This window comes from Oncorhynchus tshawytscha, linkage group LG14 (assembly GCF_018296145.1).
Source record: "Oncorhynchus tshawytscha isolate Ot180627B linkage group LG14, Otsh_v2.0, whole genome shotgun sequence".
Taxonomy (NCBI): Eukaryota; Metazoa; Chordata; class Actinopteri; order Salmoniformes; family Salmonidae; genus Oncorhynchus; species Oncorhynchus tshawytscha.
Genome location: NC_056442.1, coordinates 26,710,242 through 26,730,917, shown reverse-complemented (window position 1 = coordinate 26,730,917; position 20,676 = coordinate 26,710,242). Strand labels below are relative to the sequence as shown.

Genomic DNA, 20,676 nt, shown 5'->3' with positions numbered 1-20,676 from the left:
ACAAGCTAGATTGGTCTGGCAAGCTAGCTAGCAAAAAAATAACTGCGTAGTTAGCCACTTCGTTACTTAGCATGAGTGCTAATAAAGGAAATACCTTCAATGTCCCACAACTGGCTATTAATCCATTGCAATCAAGTCTTTGTCTGACCTGAAAAACCTAGAATGTAATGATTAATTATGAAACTGTTAAAATTCGCCCTATTGGCTTGGCGGATAGTTAGCAAACTGGCATTTTTTTCCCCACGGAGGGCAGCCAGCTAGCTGGCGAGTTGGAGCGTTAGCTAGCCGTCTTTGCGATGCAATTTTGCAAAGCTTTTGTGTTCAAAAATGTTTTGGACATATAACTAATTGGAAATCTATTCAGAAATACATTTTTGCTAGTTAAGTTGATGGTGGACAATTAGCAAGCAAAAATAATATTTTTCTTCATTCACTCTACTTTGGTGGGGATGCAACTTTGATGGATCAATTATTTGAACTGATGGTCTTTTTCCTTCATAAAATAACTCCTTGAAATACTTATTCAAACTGAACAGATCCCAGGTTCATATTTGACCTTCCAGTTTGCGCTGAGCAACGTTTCAAGATGGCGTTCGTTACCTCTGTACTTGTTCCCCAGAAAAAGGCGAGTTTAATCCCTTTGAAAGAAAAAAAGGAAAAAGAAACCCGGGCTTTTTATACCTAAAAAGCACAGGACAAATAAATAGTTTGATAGAAATATGATTGTAGAATTACTCGACCTTTCGTCAGTGAGAAGACTGTGTTCGTGGTTGGTTGTTGTTGGGGAGTTTGGATGGACAGTCATGCTTTCCACAGCCATTTCCTCTAGCTACATTTAGGTGCAAAAAAAATTACAACTCTACTGGCTTATGCGTCACTTAACTTGGATCTACAGTACTTGTTAATGGTTTAAGGAAGAGTTTCAGTTCATAGTAGTCAATTCTCCACTAACAGTTGTTAGAGAAATAGGTTGAAATTGTGTCCTGAGATTCTCCGTCCTACAGTTGCGCTGTAAAATGAAACTCATCCACTTAAAATGGCTGACCGTCTCCTCCAAAGAGAAGGGGCGGGATATTCCGAATATGACGACATAAACATTACGTTCTCATACGTTTGTCACGGAAATACCCGAACATTTTTCGTTCAGCAGTTATGAAAGATCACTCTTTGGCATGTGTATATGCATATCTGCATCCTAGGAGACTGAATTTTAGGGCACGTTGAGGTATTCTGCTGCCTGTCTAGTAATTTGAACAAGTTCACTTTACTTTTCTCTTAGTTGGCACTCAGTTCCCTCTCCATGGAATGACTATATTGGTGGTAGCTGTGAACGGTGACGTGTGTCTTCGAGCCTATCCTAATGATAATTTACTATTAAAGCCACAGTCAAATTTCAACTAACCAATTATATTTCATTAATTGGGTGTTTCACCTGACAGTGAAATGCTTACTTACAAGCCCTTTAACCAACCATGCAGATTAGAAGAAAATAATATATAACTAATAATTAAGGAATATCACAAAATACAAACCAAGGACCAGGTAGGCTCCATGTTCATGTTTTTGTTGTCATAGGGAACTTTGATTTATAGCTTCATATCATGTTTTAAAAGTAATTTTCTCTCACAGAATGTCTGAGCACTGCATTTAAAAAGGCCATGAATTAATTTATTCCACTGTTACATTTGTTGGTAGGCCTGTGCTATGATGGTATGCATACAGTGGCAAGAAAAAATGTGAACCCTTTGGAATTACCTGGATTTCTACATAAATTGGTAATCAAATTGGATCTGATCTTCATCTAAGTCACAACAATAGACAAACCGTGTGCTTAAACTAATAACACACAAATTGTATTTTTCTTGTCTATATTGAATACATAATTTAAACATTCACAGTGTAGGTTGGAAAAAGTATGTGACCTCCTAGGCTAATGACTTCTCCAAAAGCTAATTAGAGTCAGGTGTCACCTAACCTGGAGTTCAATCAATGAGACAGAGATTGGAGATGTTGGTTAGAGCTGCCTTAACCTATAAAAAACACTCACAAAATTTAAGAACTAAAGAGATTGCAAAATACCTGAGATTAAAAATGGTTGACTTGCATAAAGCTGAAAATGGTTACAAAAGTATCTCTAAAAGCATTGGTGTTCCTCAGTCCACTGTAAGACAAATAGTCTATAAATGTAGAAAGTTCAGCACTGTTGCTACTCTCTAGGAGTGGCCGTCCTGCAAAGATGACTGCAAGAGCACAGCGCAGAATGCTCAATGAGGTTAAGAAGAATCCTAGAGCGTCAGCTAAAGACTTACAGAAATCTATGGAATATGCTAACATCTCTGATGATGAGTCTACGATATGTGAAACACTGAACAAGAATGGTGTTCATGGGAGGACACCACGGAAGAAGCCACTGCTTGCAAAAGTGCACCTGGATGTTCCACAGTGCTAATGGCCAAATATTCTCTGGATAGATGAAACTAAAGTTGAGTTGTTTGGAAGGAACACACAACACTGTGTGGAGAAAAAAAGGCACAGCACTCCAACATCAAAACCTTATCCTAACTGTAAAGTATGGTGGAGGGAGCATCATGGTTTGGGGCTGCCTCAGGGCCTGGATAGCTTGCTATCGTCGACGGAAAAATGAATTTAAGTTTATCAAGACATTTTGCAGGAGAATGTTAGGCTATCTGTCCACCAATTGAAGCTCAACAGATGTTTAGTGATGCAACAGGACAGTGACTCAAAACACTGAAGTAAATCAACAACAGAATGGTTTCAACAGAAGAAAATGTGCCTTCTGGAGTGGCTCATTCAGAGTCCTGACCTCAACCCGATTTGAGATGCTGTGGCCTGCCCTCCAGACAGCAGTTCACACCAGACATCCCAAGAATATTGCTGAACTGAAACAGTTTTGTAAAGAGGGATGGTCCAAAATTCCTCCTGACCGTTGTGCAGGTCTGAGCTGCAACTACAGAAAACGTTTGGTTGAGGTTATGGCTGAAAGGAGGGTCAACCAGATATTAAATCCAAGGGTTCACATACTTTTTTTAACCCTGGACTGTGAATGTTTATACGGTGTGTTCAATAAAGACATAACAGATAATTGTTTGTGTGTTATTAGTTTAAGCTGACTGTGTTTGTCTATTGTTGTGACCTAGATGAAGATCAGATCAAATTTTATGACCAATTGATGCAGAAATCCAGGTATTTCCAAAGGGTTCACATACTTTATCTTGCCACTGTATGTCTTACAGTGAGAAAATGGGGAGAAAAAAAACATAAGGAGATGGCCTATTCTTTTGATAAAGTACAAACCTCTACGGATCTGAGTCTCAATGGGTCCACTCTCTTCACATATAGATGGAACAATTCCAAACAGTCTCTTTACAAGTCCAAATGTAGAATAAACTTAATTTGAACTTTACCTGTTGTCCACTGATTTCGTTCTGCTGGTAGAATTTGAGACAAAATATCCACAGGAAAGTATTATTAAATCGACTTCAAAAGGTGGGTCTCTATGTATGGCTATCACGATTTGTTTGCTCATCACCTAAGGGATGTGCACAAGATGGAAGTACATCCACGCAATGTATGCATACTAACCGAAGTCTTGCAGGTGTTTACAAGGTTTTGTGCATGTGCCAGGTGATAGAAAAGTCTCAACGGCACTGCCGTTACTCTAAAAGGTTAGGTGAATAATACTGTCGTGTGGATATTTTTTTCTCAGATTTTGACCCGAATAAGGACCAACCACACAGATAACCGGTCCAAATGCAATTGTATATTGTAATTCTACATTCTGACTTGTAAGGAAACTTTAAAGTTTTTGCAGTGCTTTAATTCAGACTGTGTATGCAGAAAGCTTGCCCGACGACTCAAACGGAATTCTTAAACTACTCTATGTTCGCTACAGAAGAAACTAATGTCCGTGGGGCTAAGAAGGTGGGCAGGGAAGAAAGTGGAACATATTAAGAGTAAATATTGAGTGCTACAGAATAAAATGTAACATGACTAGTGAGGGTGAATGAACTGCGGTGGCAGGTGCGGTGAAGAACGCAGAGTTTGAGCCTCATTCAGATGGCGATAAAGATGTTTTTGCCCCGTGAGAGTGAGATTTTTTGGAGAGAATGGATCCTTGCCTTCTGGGTGATTCATATGTGGTGTCAGGTTGGGTGGAGGAGAGTTTGAGGAATGGTGGGGAAGTGGAATCTTGTTTATGTTTTTGTATTTCTGCCGTCCAGAGGAACGTGCGCTCCGCACCACCTGGCGTTAAGTGTTGAGGAGGCTCAACTGAAGTTTAAGATTCCTGGTGTCTGTGACGCCCACTGTTTGGTGCAACGGAGACCCCCGGTGGAGAGGGTGGTGAAACAGAGATGACACTGTCTGTACTGCTGAGTTTTGATGCAGAGTTTTTACCAGATAAAGGCAAGTTAGGATGTGTCAGTTATACCATGAGAGCTTTTGACCCGTACTTTGGTAAGGTTGTTTTTTTGGCGTACATGGCCATGGTGGTCAACTGTACCGCAGAAATGGAATGTAAATCATGATGTTGTGGTGGCAGCTGCAGAGAAGTATTTGGGTGTACAAGATTTTACTGCAGAAGAGTTACAAGGTGTTTTGAACGACAGTGTCCCATACTTCCAGGCTGCTGGCCAGGTGCAGGATTAGATAGGACCAAAGTAGTGGAATAGTGATGATAGTTGGTAGGATCATTTTTTCATAAAGTGTAATGAATAGATACTACAGCATAGTAGGCTGATACACAGCCAATACAGTAGATGGCGGCATGCACGTAGAACATTTGTTTGCGGACCGCCATAATACCAAAAAAGAAGAAAACGTCATCTTCCAGCGTCCGTTCAAATCAGCGATAGCGGTACCCTACCTGAATTTGAAAAGGGGCATATTAATCCCATTACTGTTAAACTAGACAAACAGTTTGAGATGATAGACATGATTGAGAAGGAGGATTCTATCATTAGCGAGGAAGAAGCTGCTCAGTATGACCGGCAGATCCGACTATGGGGCCTGGATGCACAAAAGAGGTAGTTTTTGCTAACCATCTAGCTAGTTTGAATCCGATTTGTTCGTTCTGGGTTAAAATGGGGTCCCACAGCAAGAATGGATTGTAAAACACTCAAAATGTTGATGTTTTCATAATTTATCAATCTGCACGAGACATGCATATTTTGTCTTTACGGCTTTCTACTCGTTATTGTGTGATGGCGCTACATAGCTAATTAAGGTTTTTGCCATCTGCTTCTGTTCCAGACTGCGGGGGTCCCGTGTGCTCCTGGTGGGGCTCAGGGGCCTGGGGGCTGAGGTGGCCAAAAATCTCATCCTGGCTGGAGTGAAGGGGCTGACCATGCTGGACCACGAACTGGTATAGACCACAAACACAAGGGGGGTTGTAACAGAGTTAGGTCAGAACAGAGGTAACCTAAAGTAGCAGGAGAAGGAAAAAAACTGTTGGTGGAGGTATTCTTTTTCACTCTCCAACCAATCCAGTAAATGTGGAGGAGGAGTTCAGATGGAGTTTTGCCTTGTTAACGTCTAATAGCGGAAGTAGTGTCACAGGCTCTTACCGTTCTTGGGGACTCGGCAGAGGCTAGGTGAGAGGGAACCTTCCCAAATAGGCTAATGGTTGGATAAACACTGAGAAAATTGCAGGACAGTAGAAATGAATGCTACTAATTGCTAACTATGTCTGTTCCCTTGCTTCTGGTCCCTTGCTTCCCAGGTGACGGAGGAGTCATGCCGAGCCCAGTTCCTGATTCCAGTGAACAATCAGGGCCAGAATCGAGCCCAGGCCTCCCTGGAGCGTGCCCAGTACCTCAACCCCATGGTAGAGGTGAAGGCAGACACAGACAGGGTGGAGACCAAACCAGACGAATTCTTCCTACAATTTGAGGCAGTGAGTACGGTAGTGCAGGACCGGTCTATTATCAAGATTACTTTTGTGCATCATTTTTTTGTTTTTTTACCTTAAATGGCCTCTAGGTGTTGCATTTACACCATACTTCTTACCACATTTGTTTGTCACATACACATATTTAGCAGATGTGTAGCGAAATGCTTGTGTTCCTAGCTCCAACAGTGCAGTAGTATCTTAACAATTCACAACAATACACAAATCTAAAAGTAAAATAAAGGAATTAAAAATATATAAATATTAGGATGAGCAATTTCAGAGTGGCATTGATTAAATACAGTGGAAATGAATACAGTATATACATATGAGATGAGTAAAGCAGTATGTACACATTATTAAAGTGACTAGTGTTCCAATATTAAAGTGGCAAGGGATTTTATGTATATAGGGCAGCAGCCTCTAAGGTGCAGGGTTGAGTAGCCGGGTGGTACCCTTGAGGTAGAAGCTGTTTTTCAGTATCTCGGTCCCAGATTTGATGCACCTGTACTGACCTCGCCTTCTGGATGGTAGTGGGGTGCACATGCCGTTGGTCGTGGTGGTTGATGTCCTTGATGATCTTTTTGGTACTTCTTGTGACATCGGTTGCTGTAGGTGTCCTGGAGGGCAGGCAGTGTGACCCCTGTGATGTGTTAGGCAGACCGTACCACACTCTGCAGCAGACCAATGCCAGTGTAGCACCTGTTTTGCACATATGTTTTTTTTTCTGCAGATAAATGAAGCCCTTTATCTGCTTCCCCAGACTCAGATGAACTCATGGACGTCATCAACTTTTATGTAACTGCATCCAATATGAAGGAAGTTCGATGCTAACTAGCATTACCTCCTCCCTAGCATGCTAGCAGTTACCACAGACTACCAGTAATTGCGCTAATGCTATTTAGCAACTTCCTTCAAACATAAAAATGGTATCCACAAGTTCATCTGACTGGAAGTAGATAAAGGGCTTCATAATATGATGCATATAAATATAATTTATACACTGACAGAGTGAGGGAATTGACAGGTGCCAGTAGGGGAAAAGAATAGCATAAACATTAAAGACCCTCGAGTTTGGAGATAAATGCATTTATCTAACTTATGTCTGTACAGCTACCAAGTAGAAACTTAGCTTTCCTGTGGCGTTTGGTTCCAGACACACTGCAAAGGAAGCTGTCTGAAGTGCTCTGCTCTGAATCATGTAGTGGGGCGGGGGTTTGAAGAGACTCCTCATCAGATGCTCAGGGATTTTCAAAGCGCAAACGAGCCGCTTCCCTAGTCTGACTGTGGTGGAGAAACGGCGGAAGCGTCCCGGGGGGAGTGATAATGGAAGTTCAGGAGGAGGGGGAGGCGGAGTGGGCTGTGCTGTAGACTGGTAGACTCTTATCTGCTAGCTACGGATCTGTCTTGTCTGTGTGGTGTAGCACTGGGAAACTGAAACTGGTTGAAATTTGCTGCAATACATGACAATGGGCTGCTATTTTTAGTCACTGTGTTTTGGACTGAGCGATTGATATGTCTGGATTATAACTTCGATCCTGAGAGAGTGTTTGCAGGTGTTTTTGTCTTATAGAGATCATTTGAGGCACAACAAACAAACTCACTCTTGTTTACTTCATTCACCATACTGGTATACTCTCCCAATTCTCACTCAGTGACTCTCATTGAGTCACTCATAACCACTCATTCTCTGCATGTCTATCACTTCACTTCTCCCTTCACCTCCTACCAGACCAATTCTTCGTTGTTAGGTTCCATTGTACAGATAAGCTATATACCCCCCCCTCACCCCCCTTTCCTCGCTTCCTTCTTTTCACTCCCTCCCTCTCTCCCTCATGTCTCAAACAATCCAGCTCAGTGTCCCTCTTCACAAAGCCCTTGCCGGAGGCCATCGGGAGGAGGCGCCCGAGCTGCACGCCTCCTTCAAAGGGAAGAGACAGTACGGCTGGCCAGGCTGTTAAAAAGCCCTATCCCCTCCGGTCTGCCAGTGCCAGCAATCTCAGTTCCCACTGCCAATCCACTCTAATGAACTACACCAGCAACAGTAGCCCAACATATCCAGCCAGGGTCTCTCAGTGTTTGTTGCCAGTGCCACAACAGAGGGCTTGCCTTTTTGTAGCTGGCAACTAAAGCCAATAGGACTTCCATAGTAGTCTGTAAGGGTTCCCCTTCCCCCATAAGACCTCCTTCCTATTGAGTTGAGGTGTGGTTTAAGGAAGATTTCCGGTCCATTTTTCAATCATCAAGCATGCACCCAGCATTGATGATTTGTCTATCAATCTTCAAATAAAATTGTATTGGTCACATACACATGGTTAGCAGATGGTATTGGTCACATACACATGGTTAGCAGATGTTATTGGTCACATACACATGGTTAGCAGATGTTATTGGTCACATACACATGGTTAGCAGATGTTATTGGTCACATACACATGGTTAGCAGATGTTATTGGTCACATACACATGGTTAGCAGATGTTATTGGTCACATACACATGGTTAGCAGATGTTATTGGTCACATACACATGGTTAGCAGATGTTATTGCGAGTGTAGTGAAATGCTTATTCTTATAGATCCGACAGTGTAGCAGTAGCTAACAGGTAATATCAACAATTCCACCACAAAACCTAATATCTAATCAATTCCACAACAAAACCTAATATCTAACAAATTCCACAACAACACCTAATGCACACAATCTAGTAAAGAAATGGGATAAGAATATATGAGTATAAAATATATGGGTGAGCAGTGACAGAGCGGCTAAGATGCAATAGATAGTGAAGGAAACAGTATACAGTATATACATATGAGACATGTAAACATTTTTAAAGTGGCATTGTTAAAGTGCTAGTGGTGGCTCTGTGCTAGTGGTGGCTGTTTAACTATCTGTTGACCTTGAGATTGAAAAACAGTTTCTATCTGTCTGTCCCAGCTTTGATGCACCTGTACTGACTTTGCTTCTGGATGGAAGCGGGGTGAACAGGTAGTGGCTCGGGTGGTTGTTGTCCTTGATGATCTTTTTGGCCTTCCTGTGATATCAGGTGTTGTCGGTGTCCTGGAGGACAGCTAGTTTGCCCCCGGTGATGCATTGTGCAGACCGGAGAGACCTGCGGTTGTGGGCGGTGCAGTTTTCCGTACCAGGCGGTAATACAGCCCGACAGGATGCTCTCAATTGTGCACCTGTAGACGTTAGAGGGTTTTCGTTGACAAGCCACATTTTTTTCAGCCTCCTGGGGTTGAGGAGGTGCTGCTGTGCCGCCTTCACCACACTGTCTGTGTGCGTGGAGTATTTCAGTTTGTCGGTGATATGTACACCGAGGAACTTAAAACTTTCCAACTTCTCCACTGCTGTCCCGACGATGTGGATAGGGGGGGTACTCCCTTTGCTGTTTCCTGAAGTCCACGATCATCTCTTTTTGTTTTGCTGTCATTGAGTGAGAGGTTATTTTCCTGACACCACAGGCCGAGGGTCCTCACCTCCTCCCTATAGGCTGTCTTGTTGTTGGTAATCAAGCCTACCACTGTAGTGTCGTCTGCAAACTTGATGATTGAGTTGGAGGCGTGCATGGCCCCGCAGTCATGGGTGAACATGGAGTACAGGAGAGGGCTGAGAACTCACCCTTGTGTGGCCCCAGTGTTGAGGATCAGCGGAGTGGAGGTGTTGTTGCCAACCTTCACCACATGGGGCGGCCCGTCAGGAAGTCCGGGGCCTAGTTGCACAGGGCGGGGTCGAGACCCAGGGTCTCAAGCTTAATGATGAGTTTGGAGGGTACTATGGTGTTGAATGCTGAGCTGTAGTCAATGAACAGCATTCTTACATAGGTATTCCTCTATCCAGGTGGGATAGGGCAGTGTGATGGCGATTGCATCATCGGTGGACCTATTGGGGCGGTAAGCAAATTGGACTGGGTCTAGGGTGACGGGTAGGGTGACGTGATCCTTGACTAGTCTCTCAAAGCACTTCATGACGACAGAAGTGAGTGCCTCGGTGCGATAGTAATTTATTTCCGTTACTTTAGCTTTCTTGGGAACAGTAACAATGGTGGCCATCTTGAAGTATGTGGAGACAGCAGACTGGGATAGGGATTGATTGAATATGTCCATAATCACACCAGCCAGATGGTCTGCACATGTTCTGAGGATGCGCCTAGGCATGCCGTCTGGGCTGGCAGCCTTGCGAGGGTGAACACGTTTAAATGTTTTACTCATGTCGTCCAAGGAGGAGTAGAGCCCACAGTCTTTGGTAGCGGGCCGTGTCGGTGGCACTGTATTGTCCTCAAAGCGCAAAGAAGTTGTTTAATTTGTCTGGGAGCAAGACGTCAATATCCGCGACGGGGCTGATTTTCTTTTTGTAATCCGTGATTGTCTGTAGACCCTCGTGTTTGAGCCGTTGAATTGCGATTTCACTTTGTTTCTGTACTGATGCTTTGCTTGTTTGATTGCCTTTACGGAGGGAATAACTACACTGTTTGTATTCGGCTATGTTTCCAGTCACCTTGCCATGATTTAAATACGGTGGTATGTGCTTTCAGTTTTGCACGAATGCTGCCATCAATCCACGGTTTCTGGTTAGGGAAGGTTTTAATAGTTACAACATCTCCTATACACTTCCTTTAAACTCGCTCACCGAGTTAGCATATACGTCAATGTTATTGTCTGAGGCTACCCGGAATATATCCCAGTCCACGTGATCGAAGCAATCTTGAAGCGTGGAATCCAATTGGTCAGACCAACATCAAATAGACCTAAGCACAGGTGCTTCCTGTTTTAGTTTCTGCCTATAGGAGGGGAGCAACAAGATGGAGTCATGGCCAGATTTACCAAAAGGAGGGCCTTGTATGCATCGCAGAAGTTAGAGTAGCAGTGGTTGAGTGTGTTACTCGCTTGTGTACTACAATCGATATGCTGATAGAATTTAGGCAGCCTTGTTCTCAGATTAGCTTTGTTAATCCCCAGCTACAATAAATGCAGGCTCAGGATATATGGTTTCCAGTTTGCATCAAGTCCAGTGCAGTTCCTTGATGACCGTCTTGGTATCCGCATGCGGGGGATATACACTGCTGTGACGATAAACAAGGAGAGTTCTCTTGGGAGATAATACGGTCTGCATTTGATTGTGAGGAATTCTAGGTCCGGTGAACAAAAGGACTTGAGTTCTTGTATGTTGTTACAATTACACCATGAGTTGTTAATCATGAAACACAGACCCCGCCCTTCATCTTACTAGAGAGATGTTTGTTCCTGTCGGCGCGATGCACTGAAAATCCCGTTGGCTGTACGGACTCCGACAGCATGTCCCCAGCTAGCCATGTCTCCGTGAAACAGAGTATGTTACAATCCCGGATATCTCTTTGGAAAGCAACTCTTGCCCTAATTTCATCGACTTTGTTAACTAGGGACTGGACATTAGTGAGTAATATACTCTGAAGCGGTGGGTGGTGTGTGCGCATCCGAAGCCTCACTAGAAGACCGCTCCGGCACCCTCTCCTCCGATGGTGTTGTTTTGGGTCGGCCTCTAGAATCAGTTCAAATGACCTGGGAGGTGCAGACAAAGGATCCGCTTTGGGAAAGTCGTATTCCTGGTCATAGTGCTGGTAAGTTGACGTCTCTCTGATATCCAATAGTTCCTACCGGCTGTATGTAATAACACTTAAGGTTTTCTGGGCTTGCAATGTAATAAATAATACATTTAAAAAAAAATACTGCATAGTTTCCGAAGTACTTGAAGCGAAGTTGCCATCTCTATCAGCGCCATCTTGCGTTAGATGAGGGCAGCAATTTAAAACAACTTCAAACATACAGTCACACATCATTAAGCAGCCCTTGGAAAAACACTGGCGTGTGTAGTCAACTCGATGCTGGCACTTCCCAACATTGTGGTACTTTGTGTTCTGGGAGGGAACCGCATGTACCACTCACCCATGTCAGCGATGCCCCAGACAGATGCCAGACAGCCCCTTATCTCTAGCCAAGTGTGGAGTGTGCTGGGTTTGGTCTGAAGGATAAGAGGGACCCAGCCCAAGGGTCAGTTGTTTATTAAGGCCCATTACCCCCCCGTTCAGATAAAACAAATTGGCCAAAACAAACTAGTTGATTCTTTAACTGAATAACAGATTTAGTTTACTTGAACATGTTTTGTGTGAGAAGGACGGGGTGTCTGTTGTAGAAGCTGGTGGGTGTGTTGTTCAAGGGGGTTAACTAAAGGAGTAGGTTGTTTAAGAATGGCTATGGTGGAATCTATCCAAAAGGTGTGTGTGTGTGTGTAAATGCAGAGTTAGGCCTACTTGCTCATCATCAAGTAATTTGTCATCACATTCCCTGCAAGGTCTCTCAATGAACATGTACACTGTATAGTTGGAATTGGAAAGCAGCCGCGGTCATGCCCCTCTTCAAAGGGGGAGACACTCTAGACCAAACTGCTACAAACCTATATCTATCCTACCCTGCCTTTCTAAGGTCTTCGAAAGCCAAGTTAACAAACAGATCACCGATCATTTCCCACCGTACCTTCTTCGCTATGCAACCTGGTTTCAGAGCTGGTCATGGGTGCACCTCAGCCACGCTCAAGGTCCTAAATGATATCATAACTGCAATCGATAAGAGACAATACTGTGCAGCCGTATTCATCGACCTGGCCAAGGCTTTCGACTCTGTCAATCACCACATTCTTATCGGCAGACTCAACAGCCTTGGTTTCTCAAATGACTGCCTCGCCTGGTACACCAACTACTTCTCAGATTTCAGTGTGTCAAATCGGAGGGCCTGTTGTCCGGACCTCTGGCAGTCTCTATGGGGGTGCTACAGGGTTCGATTCTCGGGCCGACTCTTCTCTGTATACATCAATGATGTCGCTCTTGCGGCTGGTGATTCTCTGATCCAATTCTACGCAGATGACACCATTCTGTATACTTCTGGCCCTTCTTTGGACACTGTGCTAACAAACCTCCAGACGAGCTTCAATGCCATACAACTTTCCTTCCGTGGCCTCCAACTGCTCTTAAATGCAAGTAAAACTAAATGCATGCTCATCAACCGATCGCTGCCCGCACCTGCCCACCCGTCCAGCATCACTACTCTGGATGGTTCTGACCTAGAATATCTGGACAACTACAAATACCTAGGTGTCTGGTTAGACTGTAAACTCTCCTTCCAGACTCACATTAAGCATCTCCAATCCAAAATTAAATCTAGAATCGGCTTCCTATTTCGCAACAAAGCATCCTGCACTCATGCTGCCAAACAAGCCCTCGTAAAACTGACTATCCTACCGATCCTTGACTTTGGTGATGTCATTTACAAAATAGCCTCCCAACACTCTTCTCAACAAATTGGATGCAGTCTATCACAGTGCCATCCGTTTTGTCACCAAAGCCCTATATACTACCCACCACTGCGACCTGTACACTCTCGTTGGCTGGCCCGCTCTTTATACTCGTCGCCAAACCCACTGGCTCCAGGTCATTTACAAGTCTTGCTAGGTAAATCCCCCCCCTTATCCCAGTTCTCTGGTCACCATAGCAGCACCCACCCGCAGCACGTGCTCCAGCAGGTTTATTTCACTGGTCATTCCCAAAGCCAATTTCTCTTTTGGCTGTTTTTCCTTCTAGTTTTCTGCTGCCAATGACTGGAACGAACTGCAAAAATCTCTGAAGCTGGAGACTCTTATTTCCTTCACTAACTTCAAGCATCAGCTGTCAGAGCAGCTCACAGATCATTGCACCTGTACATAGCCCATCTGTAAATAGCCCATCCAACTACCTCATCCCCATACTGTATTTATTTATTTTGCTCCTTTGCAACCCAGTATCTCTACTTGCACATTCATCTTCTGCACATCTGTCATTCCAGTGTTTAATTGCTATATCGTAATTACCTCGCCTCTATGGCCTATTTTATTGCCTTACCTCTCTTATCTTACCTCATTTGCACACACTGTATATAGACTTTTTTCACTGTATTATTGACTGTATGTTTGTTTTACTCCATGTGTAACTGTGTTGTTGTATGTGTCGAACTGCTTTGCTTTATCTTGGCCAGGTCGCAGTTGTAAATGAGAACTTGTTCTCAACTAGCCTACCTGGTTAAATAAATTTTAAATAAATTAAAACAAATTTGTGGACACCCCTTCAAATTAGTGGATGCAGCTATTACAGCCACACCTGTTGTTGACCGGTATATCAAATTGAGCACACAACTATGCAATCTCTATAGACCAACTTTAGCAGTAGAATGGCCTTACTGAAGAGCTCAGTGACTTTCAACGTTGGACCATCATAGGATGCCACCTTTCCAACAAGTCAGTTCGTAAAATTTCTGCCCTGCTAGAATTGCCCCGGTCAATTGTAAGTGCTGTTATTGTGAAGTGGGAAGGTCTAGGAGCAACAATGGTTCAGCCGTAAAGTGGCACACAAGCTCACAGAATGTGACCGCTGAAGCGCATAGTGCGTAAAAATCGTCTGTCCTCAGTTGCAACACTCTACCAAGTTCCAAACTGCCTCTGGAAGCAATGTCAGCACAAGAACTGTTCTTGGGAGCTTCATGAAGTGGGTTTCCATGGCCGAGCAGACACATACAAGCCTAAGATCACCATGCGCAATGCCAAGCGTCGGCTGGAGTGGTGTAAAGCTCGCCGCCATTGGACTTTGGAGCAGTGGAAATGTGTTCTCTGGAGTGATGAATCGCTGACAAATCCGGGTTTGGCAGATGCCAGGAGAACGCTACCTGCCCCAATGCATAGTACCGACTGTAAAGTTTGGTGGGGGAGGAATAATGATCTAGGGCTGTTTTTCATGGTTCTGGCTAGGCCCCTTAGTTCCAGTGAAGGGGATTCTTAACCGTACAGCAGACAATGACATTCTAGTCGATCCTGTGTTTCCAATTTTTTGGGCAACAGTTTGGGGAAGGCCCTTTCCTGTTTCAGCATGACAATGCCCCCTTGCACAAAGCGAGGTCCATACAGAAATGGTTTGTTGAGATTGGTGTGGAAGAACTTGACTGGCCTGCACAGAGCCCTGACCCAATCAAACACCTTTTGGGATGAATTGGAATCTGAATGTGAGCCAGGCCTAATCGCCCAACATCAGTGCCTGACCTGAATAATGCTCTTGTGGCTGGAGTCCCCGCAGCAATATTCCAGCATCTAGTAGAAAGCCTTCCCAGAAGAGTGGAGGCTGTTATAACAGCAAAGGGGGGACCAACTCCATATTAATGCCCATGATTTTGGAATTAGATGTTTGACGAGCAGGTGTCCACATACCTTTGGTCATGTAGTGTAGATAGCACCATGGGAGTTGGAGTTTTAGCTGCTCTCTCTGACTTTGTCCTGCCCTCCCTTGTTCCTCTCAGGTGTGTCTGACCGGCTGCTCCAGAGATCTGATGGTACGCGTGGACCAACTCTGTTTCCAGCACAACATCAAGGTCTTCTGTGGCGACGTCTTTGGTTACCACGGATACATGTTCTCCGACCTTGGCCAGGAGCACAACTATGTTGAGTGAGTGTTGTGTGTGTGTGTGTGTGTGTGTGTGTGTGATTGTCATGTGTCTAATTTACTTGTCTTGATTATTCACCAGTTATACTTATGCTCATCTGTCCCTTGTTTTGATGCCCCCGTCTAGGGAGAAGCCCAAAGTAGTCAAGCCCAAAACAGAGGCGTCCAATGATGGACCCGAGGCCAAAAAAACAAAGATTGACCCAAATGAGACGACCATGATCAAAAAGGTGAGCATTGTATAATAATATCTCAATTAGCGTTATCCTCCTCCACATCTAATGACGTCATGTTCCTTGGCGCTCTCTCTGTCCCAACTGAACAGACGGCCTGCTTCTGCTCCTTGAAACTGGCTCTGGAAGTGGATTGGACCAATGAGAAGGCCAAGAGCAGCCTGAAGCACACCCCCGTGGACTACTTCCTGCTACACGGTACCTGCTCCTTCCACAAAGCCATTGGATATAAATGTCTATCTGATAAAAGGGAGTTAGATCACTAACTGGCTGCCATCACGTCTTTTTTCTTCTGCCATACATAACCGTGAAGCTATAGATTGATGCCCTCTACACGTGAGTGCCTGCAGCTCCAATGATATCACCCACCACCATACCCCCCCCTTCCTGTTTTGGTTGTTGTAGCATTGCACCCTGTTCCTTCTAGTCTGATTTGGTCCCTTAATAGCCTTCACCTGGTTTCATAGACCTTCTTAACATGGCTCTGTTTCCATCACAGGCTCTCCATGGCCAGTCGTGTGTGACTTTAGAACAGAGAAACAAACAGCTAGCCACCACCCACGACACTTCATCCGCAAGGCTGCGTACTCTAGCCCCTGTTGTTAGCTAATATTAAAATAACAGCCGGAAAGGAAAGAAGCTGTTCATTTGTTTGTTTTTGTCGTTTTCAGGAGGTGTCTTATAGCATTTGGGTTTCTATATTTATGTCTAGACGTAGTGGTATCTCTCGACCGAGCTGCTCTTGAGGAAGTGGTGCTTCCTCTGTTACAGCTCCTCTGTGTCAGGGGTTGGGGGTTAGCTTACTGTATGCAACCATAACACCTCTGGAGGAATGGAAAGCAGCACAGGCGTGGGGGGGCACAGGACTGTTTTCCCTCAACTTTGATTTAGTCAATGTAATTTGAATGTGTTTTTGGTTCATCCGTTTGAATCTAATCAAGAATGTTCCAGACTACTCTCTTAAGACAATGTTTACTTTGCACAGATATCTTTGTACACTTACAGGTTGAGATAATTCAATGGGTGAGAGAATATTTAGTTGAGGGTGATGATGGTGATTTATGCATTTCTTTTATTTATTTATTTTGCGAGCGTGCATGCGAGGTGTCATTCTACTGGAAATAGCCGTGGGCGGACTGGGCTCCATGATGTGTTTGATGGACAGCTAAAGAGAGGAAGTTATGACACCTGTTTTAACACTGAGGGGGCGAGTAGAGCTGCCAGGCTTAAAGGGGGGGTTTAGAACCTAAAACGTCTCCGTTGCAACGGTGCGTCCATCTCTCCCCTTTTTAATTATTTCCCTTTTAGTAATATTCCGACTCTAAACCACATCCTGCTCATATTGACACATCTGCCCACGGTCTCACACAGGATGGGTGTAGTACTAGTGGCGCGTGCTGACAGGACAAGGACATGAGTCATAGATGTCTGATCACGGCCTTGTCAAACTGATCAAAAACTGCTCTTCATTCAAAGCCATTATCAGATGAAGAGGTTTGTTGGCGCAACACTTGTGGTGCGTTGATTGCCACTGTCAATCGTCTGTGGTACAACACAGATAAAGATCTGATTGCACACTGTTTCCACAAGATGATCAGTATGTAATTGGAAGCTTTTCCATTTTTTTGTACTTAAAAAAAAAAAAAAAATTGCCAGCCAGTGTCATTCCAGCAAGTGATAGAATCACAACTCCACCAACATTTCCTTAGTAACATATTCTGTTTCGTATGGAAACGCAGCTCAGTATATGAAGCAATGTAACCCATAAAATCAGAGCTTCCTCTGTGTGTCTTCTATGTTTTCCAGCACTTCTCCACCACTCGATCTATTGTTTTCTCTCCGTTTGTTCCTCTCTTCTTTCCCACAGTACTGCTGAAGTTCCGTACAGACAAAGGTCGCGACCCCCACCCAGAAAGCTTTGAGGCAGATGCCATGCTCCTGAGACAGATCCGGGATGATGTCCTGGAGGCCATGGGACTGAGTAGCGACCTGCTACCTCACGACTTCGTCAGGTGCCGGCTCAATTCAACCCAGATTTCACCACATGGTGCATCACTCGACAGCCACATATTAAGCTGGGCTGTTAGTAATACAGTGCATTCGGAAAGTATTCAGACCCCTTGACTTTTTCCACATTAAGTTACATTACAGCCTTATTCTAAAATGGAATAAATCAATCTACACACAATACCCAATAAAGACAAAGCAAAAACTTTTTTTTGCAAGTGTATTAAAAATAAAAACCTTAAATATAACATTTACATAAGTATTCAGACCATTTACTCAGTACTTTGTTAAAGTACCTTTGGCAGTGATTTCAGCCTGGAGTCTTCTTGGGTATGATGCTACAAGCTTTGCACACCTGTATTTGGGGAGTTTCCCCTATTCTTCTCTGCAGATCCTCTCAAACTCTGTCAAGGTTGGCTGGGGAGCGTTGCTGCACAGTTATTTTTGGGTCTCTAGACATGTTCGATCGGGTTCAAGTCCGGGCTCTCACTCAAGGACATTCAGTGACTTATCCCAAAGCCACTCCTGCGTGGTCTTGGATGTGTGCTTATGGTTGTTGTCCTCTTAGAAGGTGAACCTTCACCCCAGTCTGAGGACCTGAGCGCTCTGGAGCAGATTTTCATCAAGGATCTCTTTGTACTTTGCTCTGTTCATCTTGCCCTTGATCCTGACTAGTCTCCCAGTCCCTGCTGCTGAAAAACATCCCCACAGCATGATGCTGCCACCACCATGCTTCACCGTAGGGATGGTGCAAGGTTTCCTCCAGACGTGATGCTTGGCATTCAGGCCAAAGAGTTCAATCTTGGTTTCATCAGACCAGAGAATCTTGTTTCTCAAGGTCTGAGTCCTTTAGGTGCCTTTTGGAGAACTCCAAGCAGCTTGTCCTGTGCCTTTTACTGAGGAGTGGCTTCCGTCTGGCCACTCTATCATAAAGGCCTGATTTGGTGGAGTGCTGCAGAGAGGGTTGTCCTTCTGGAAGGTTCTCCCATCTCCACAGTGGAACTCTCGAGACAGAGCTCGAGAGTTGACCATCGGGTGACCATCAGGCTCTTGGTCACCTCCCTGACCAAGGCCCTTCTCCCCCGATTGCTCAGTTTGGCCGGGCGGCCAGCTCCAGGAAGAGTCTTGGTGGTTCCAAACTTTTTCCATTTAAGAATGATGGAGGCCACTCTGTTCTTGGGGACCTTCAATGCTGCAGAAATGTTTTGGTACCCTTCCCCAGATCTGTACCTCAACACAATCCTGTCTCAGAGCTCTATGGACAATTCCTTTGACCTCATGGCTTGGTTTTTGCTCTGACATGCACTGTCAACTGTGGGACTTTATATAGACAGGTGTGTGCCTTTCCAAATCATGTCCAATCAATTAAATGTACCACAGGTGGACTCCAATCAAGTTGTAGAAACATCTCAAGGATGATCAATGGAAACAGGATGCACCTGAGCTCAATTTCGAGTCTCATAGCAAAGGGTCTGAATATTTATGTAAGTAAGTTTATTTTTTTTATTTTTTATATAAATTGTTTTCTCTATTTCATTATGGGGTATTGTGTGTAGTTTAATGAGGGGGAATAACATTTATTCAATTTCAGAATAGGGCTGTAACGTAACAAAATGTGGAAGAAGTCAAGGGGTCTGAGTACTTTCCGACAGCACTGTAGGTTTGTAGGGGTTTTGCCAGTGATGGTAGTTATTAGATGTATCAAAGATCATCTGTAACTGGCTGCTCCATTCTGAGCTATTTCAGTTTTTCCAGGGGTAAGACCATTGTTAATTCATCCTACTGAACTGGAGAGTTTGTTTCTGTTGGTGACACTCACGTTGTTGTTTTGGGTTGTCATCAGCTACTGCTTCTCTGAGATGGCCCCTGTGTGTGCTGTGGTGGGAGGAGTGCTGGGACAGGAGGTTGTCAAGGTTGGTTGTCAGTTTTTTTTGTATTATTGACTTTTCATTAGTTTCTGTGACTTTAAATCATTCTTACTTTACTGTCCATCCTGGCTCTAAACTAGTGTCGACCACCACACATCACAGACTGTCTGCACCACAGTTACTGTTGTGCAGCTTTCACTGGGGAGAAAGATGCCATGTTATATTTTGGGGAGGTAGAAAGCGAAACACTTGACAGCAGGCTGCTCCACTTGATTCTGGGTCCAATCCAGAAATATCCACTGATATGTTTCAGTCCTGTGGGGCTTTTGGGGAGATTGAGGCAGATGGTGTGGCTGTTTTGGTTATGACCTGAGTATTGGAGAATAAGGGAAGTGTCACAGTCCAACCTATGTTTGAGAGTTGGGGGAGCCAGGTGAGAAGAGGTAACGTCAGTCAGTACAGACGACAACCCTCTCAGCAGGATGATGTCACTGCGCCAGGCTTGTCTGTCTCCACGATATGACGTAATGATGAAACGGCCTGCAACCGGCCCGACGTCTCACTGGGTGAAGTCAAGCGATCACACAACGGACAGTGCACCCGACGCTCACGCAATGGAGCGGACACTAGAGGACACCACGTGTTTGGAAAGCTGGTGAAGCTCCCAGAGCAAAGCTCTGTGTTGTTGGCTGGTATTAGCGTCTTGTTTGTTTGTTTGTTTCTACAGGCTCTTTCCCAGAGAGACGCACCGCACAAGAACTTCTTCTTCTTTGACGGTATGAAGGGCAGCGGGGTGGTGGACTACTTTGGCCCAAAGTGATCGACCATATTCCCACCAGAGGAGGGAGAGGTGTGTGCATGGCACATTAAGGCCTACATTCACATGCACAATACGTTTGGTCATTCTTTTTTCCAGTCAGACCATTTATCAATGTGTAAGCGTTCACCTCCAGCTGAACGTTCAACGAGTGTTTCAACAGGTGAAAAGGATTTGTCGTTATACATGATCTCCTTCTTCTATACGCACACACACAACACACAGACGTTTTTTTCAGCACGCCTTCTGGAAGTTCTCTTTTCTTGTTCGCTATTGTCAGACTGTCCATTTTATGTTTCTAGCACAGAGGTATTTTTACATTTTGTAATAAAACTATTGTGAACAAAA

General features: G+C 44.3%; 2 protein-coding genes across 3 annotated transcripts in view; one reads left to right on the top strand and one right to left on the bottom strand.

Moving 5' to 3' along the window:
* The window catches only part of LOC112266885 (zinc finger CCCH domain-containing protein 4), a 16,828-nt gene extending 15,774 nt beyond the window's left edge, over nt 1–1,054 (bottom strand). The window contains 1 exon segment of the mRNA XM_024444780.2: nt 741–1,054. Within this exon segment, the coding sequence (XP_024300548.2) occupies nt 741–820 (80 nt within the window). The 5' untranslated portion in view covers nt 821–1,054.
* Nucleotides 1–20,676, top strand: part of LOC112266886 (SUMO-activating enzyme subunit 1) — a 21,415-nt gene extending 739 nt beyond the window's left edge. Inside the window, exons 1-9 of one of the 2 annotated variants that reach the window (XM_024444783.2) lie at nt 4,830–5,045; nt 5,272–5,383; nt 5,741–5,914; nt 15,261–15,406; nt 15,531–15,633; nt 15,729–15,834; nt 17,504–17,648; nt 19,487–19,556; nt 20,239–20,676. In XM_024444783.2, the coding sequence (XP_024300551.1) occupies nt 4,945–5,045; nt 5,272–5,383; nt 5,741–5,914; nt 15,261–15,406; nt 15,531–15,633; nt 15,729–15,834; nt 17,504–17,648; nt 19,487–19,556; nt 20,239–20,331 (1,050 nt within the window). In that variant the 5' untranslated portion in view covers nt 4,830–4,944 and the 3' untranslated portion in view covers nt 20,332–20,676. Of the gene's footprint in view, nt 1–4,829; nt 5,046–5,271; nt 5,384–5,740; nt 5,915–15,260; nt 15,407–15,530; nt 15,634–15,728; nt 15,835–17,503; nt 17,649–19,486; nt 19,557–20,238 lie in introns of those variants that run through there. The other variant, XM_024444784.2, reaches the window with a different exon arrangement.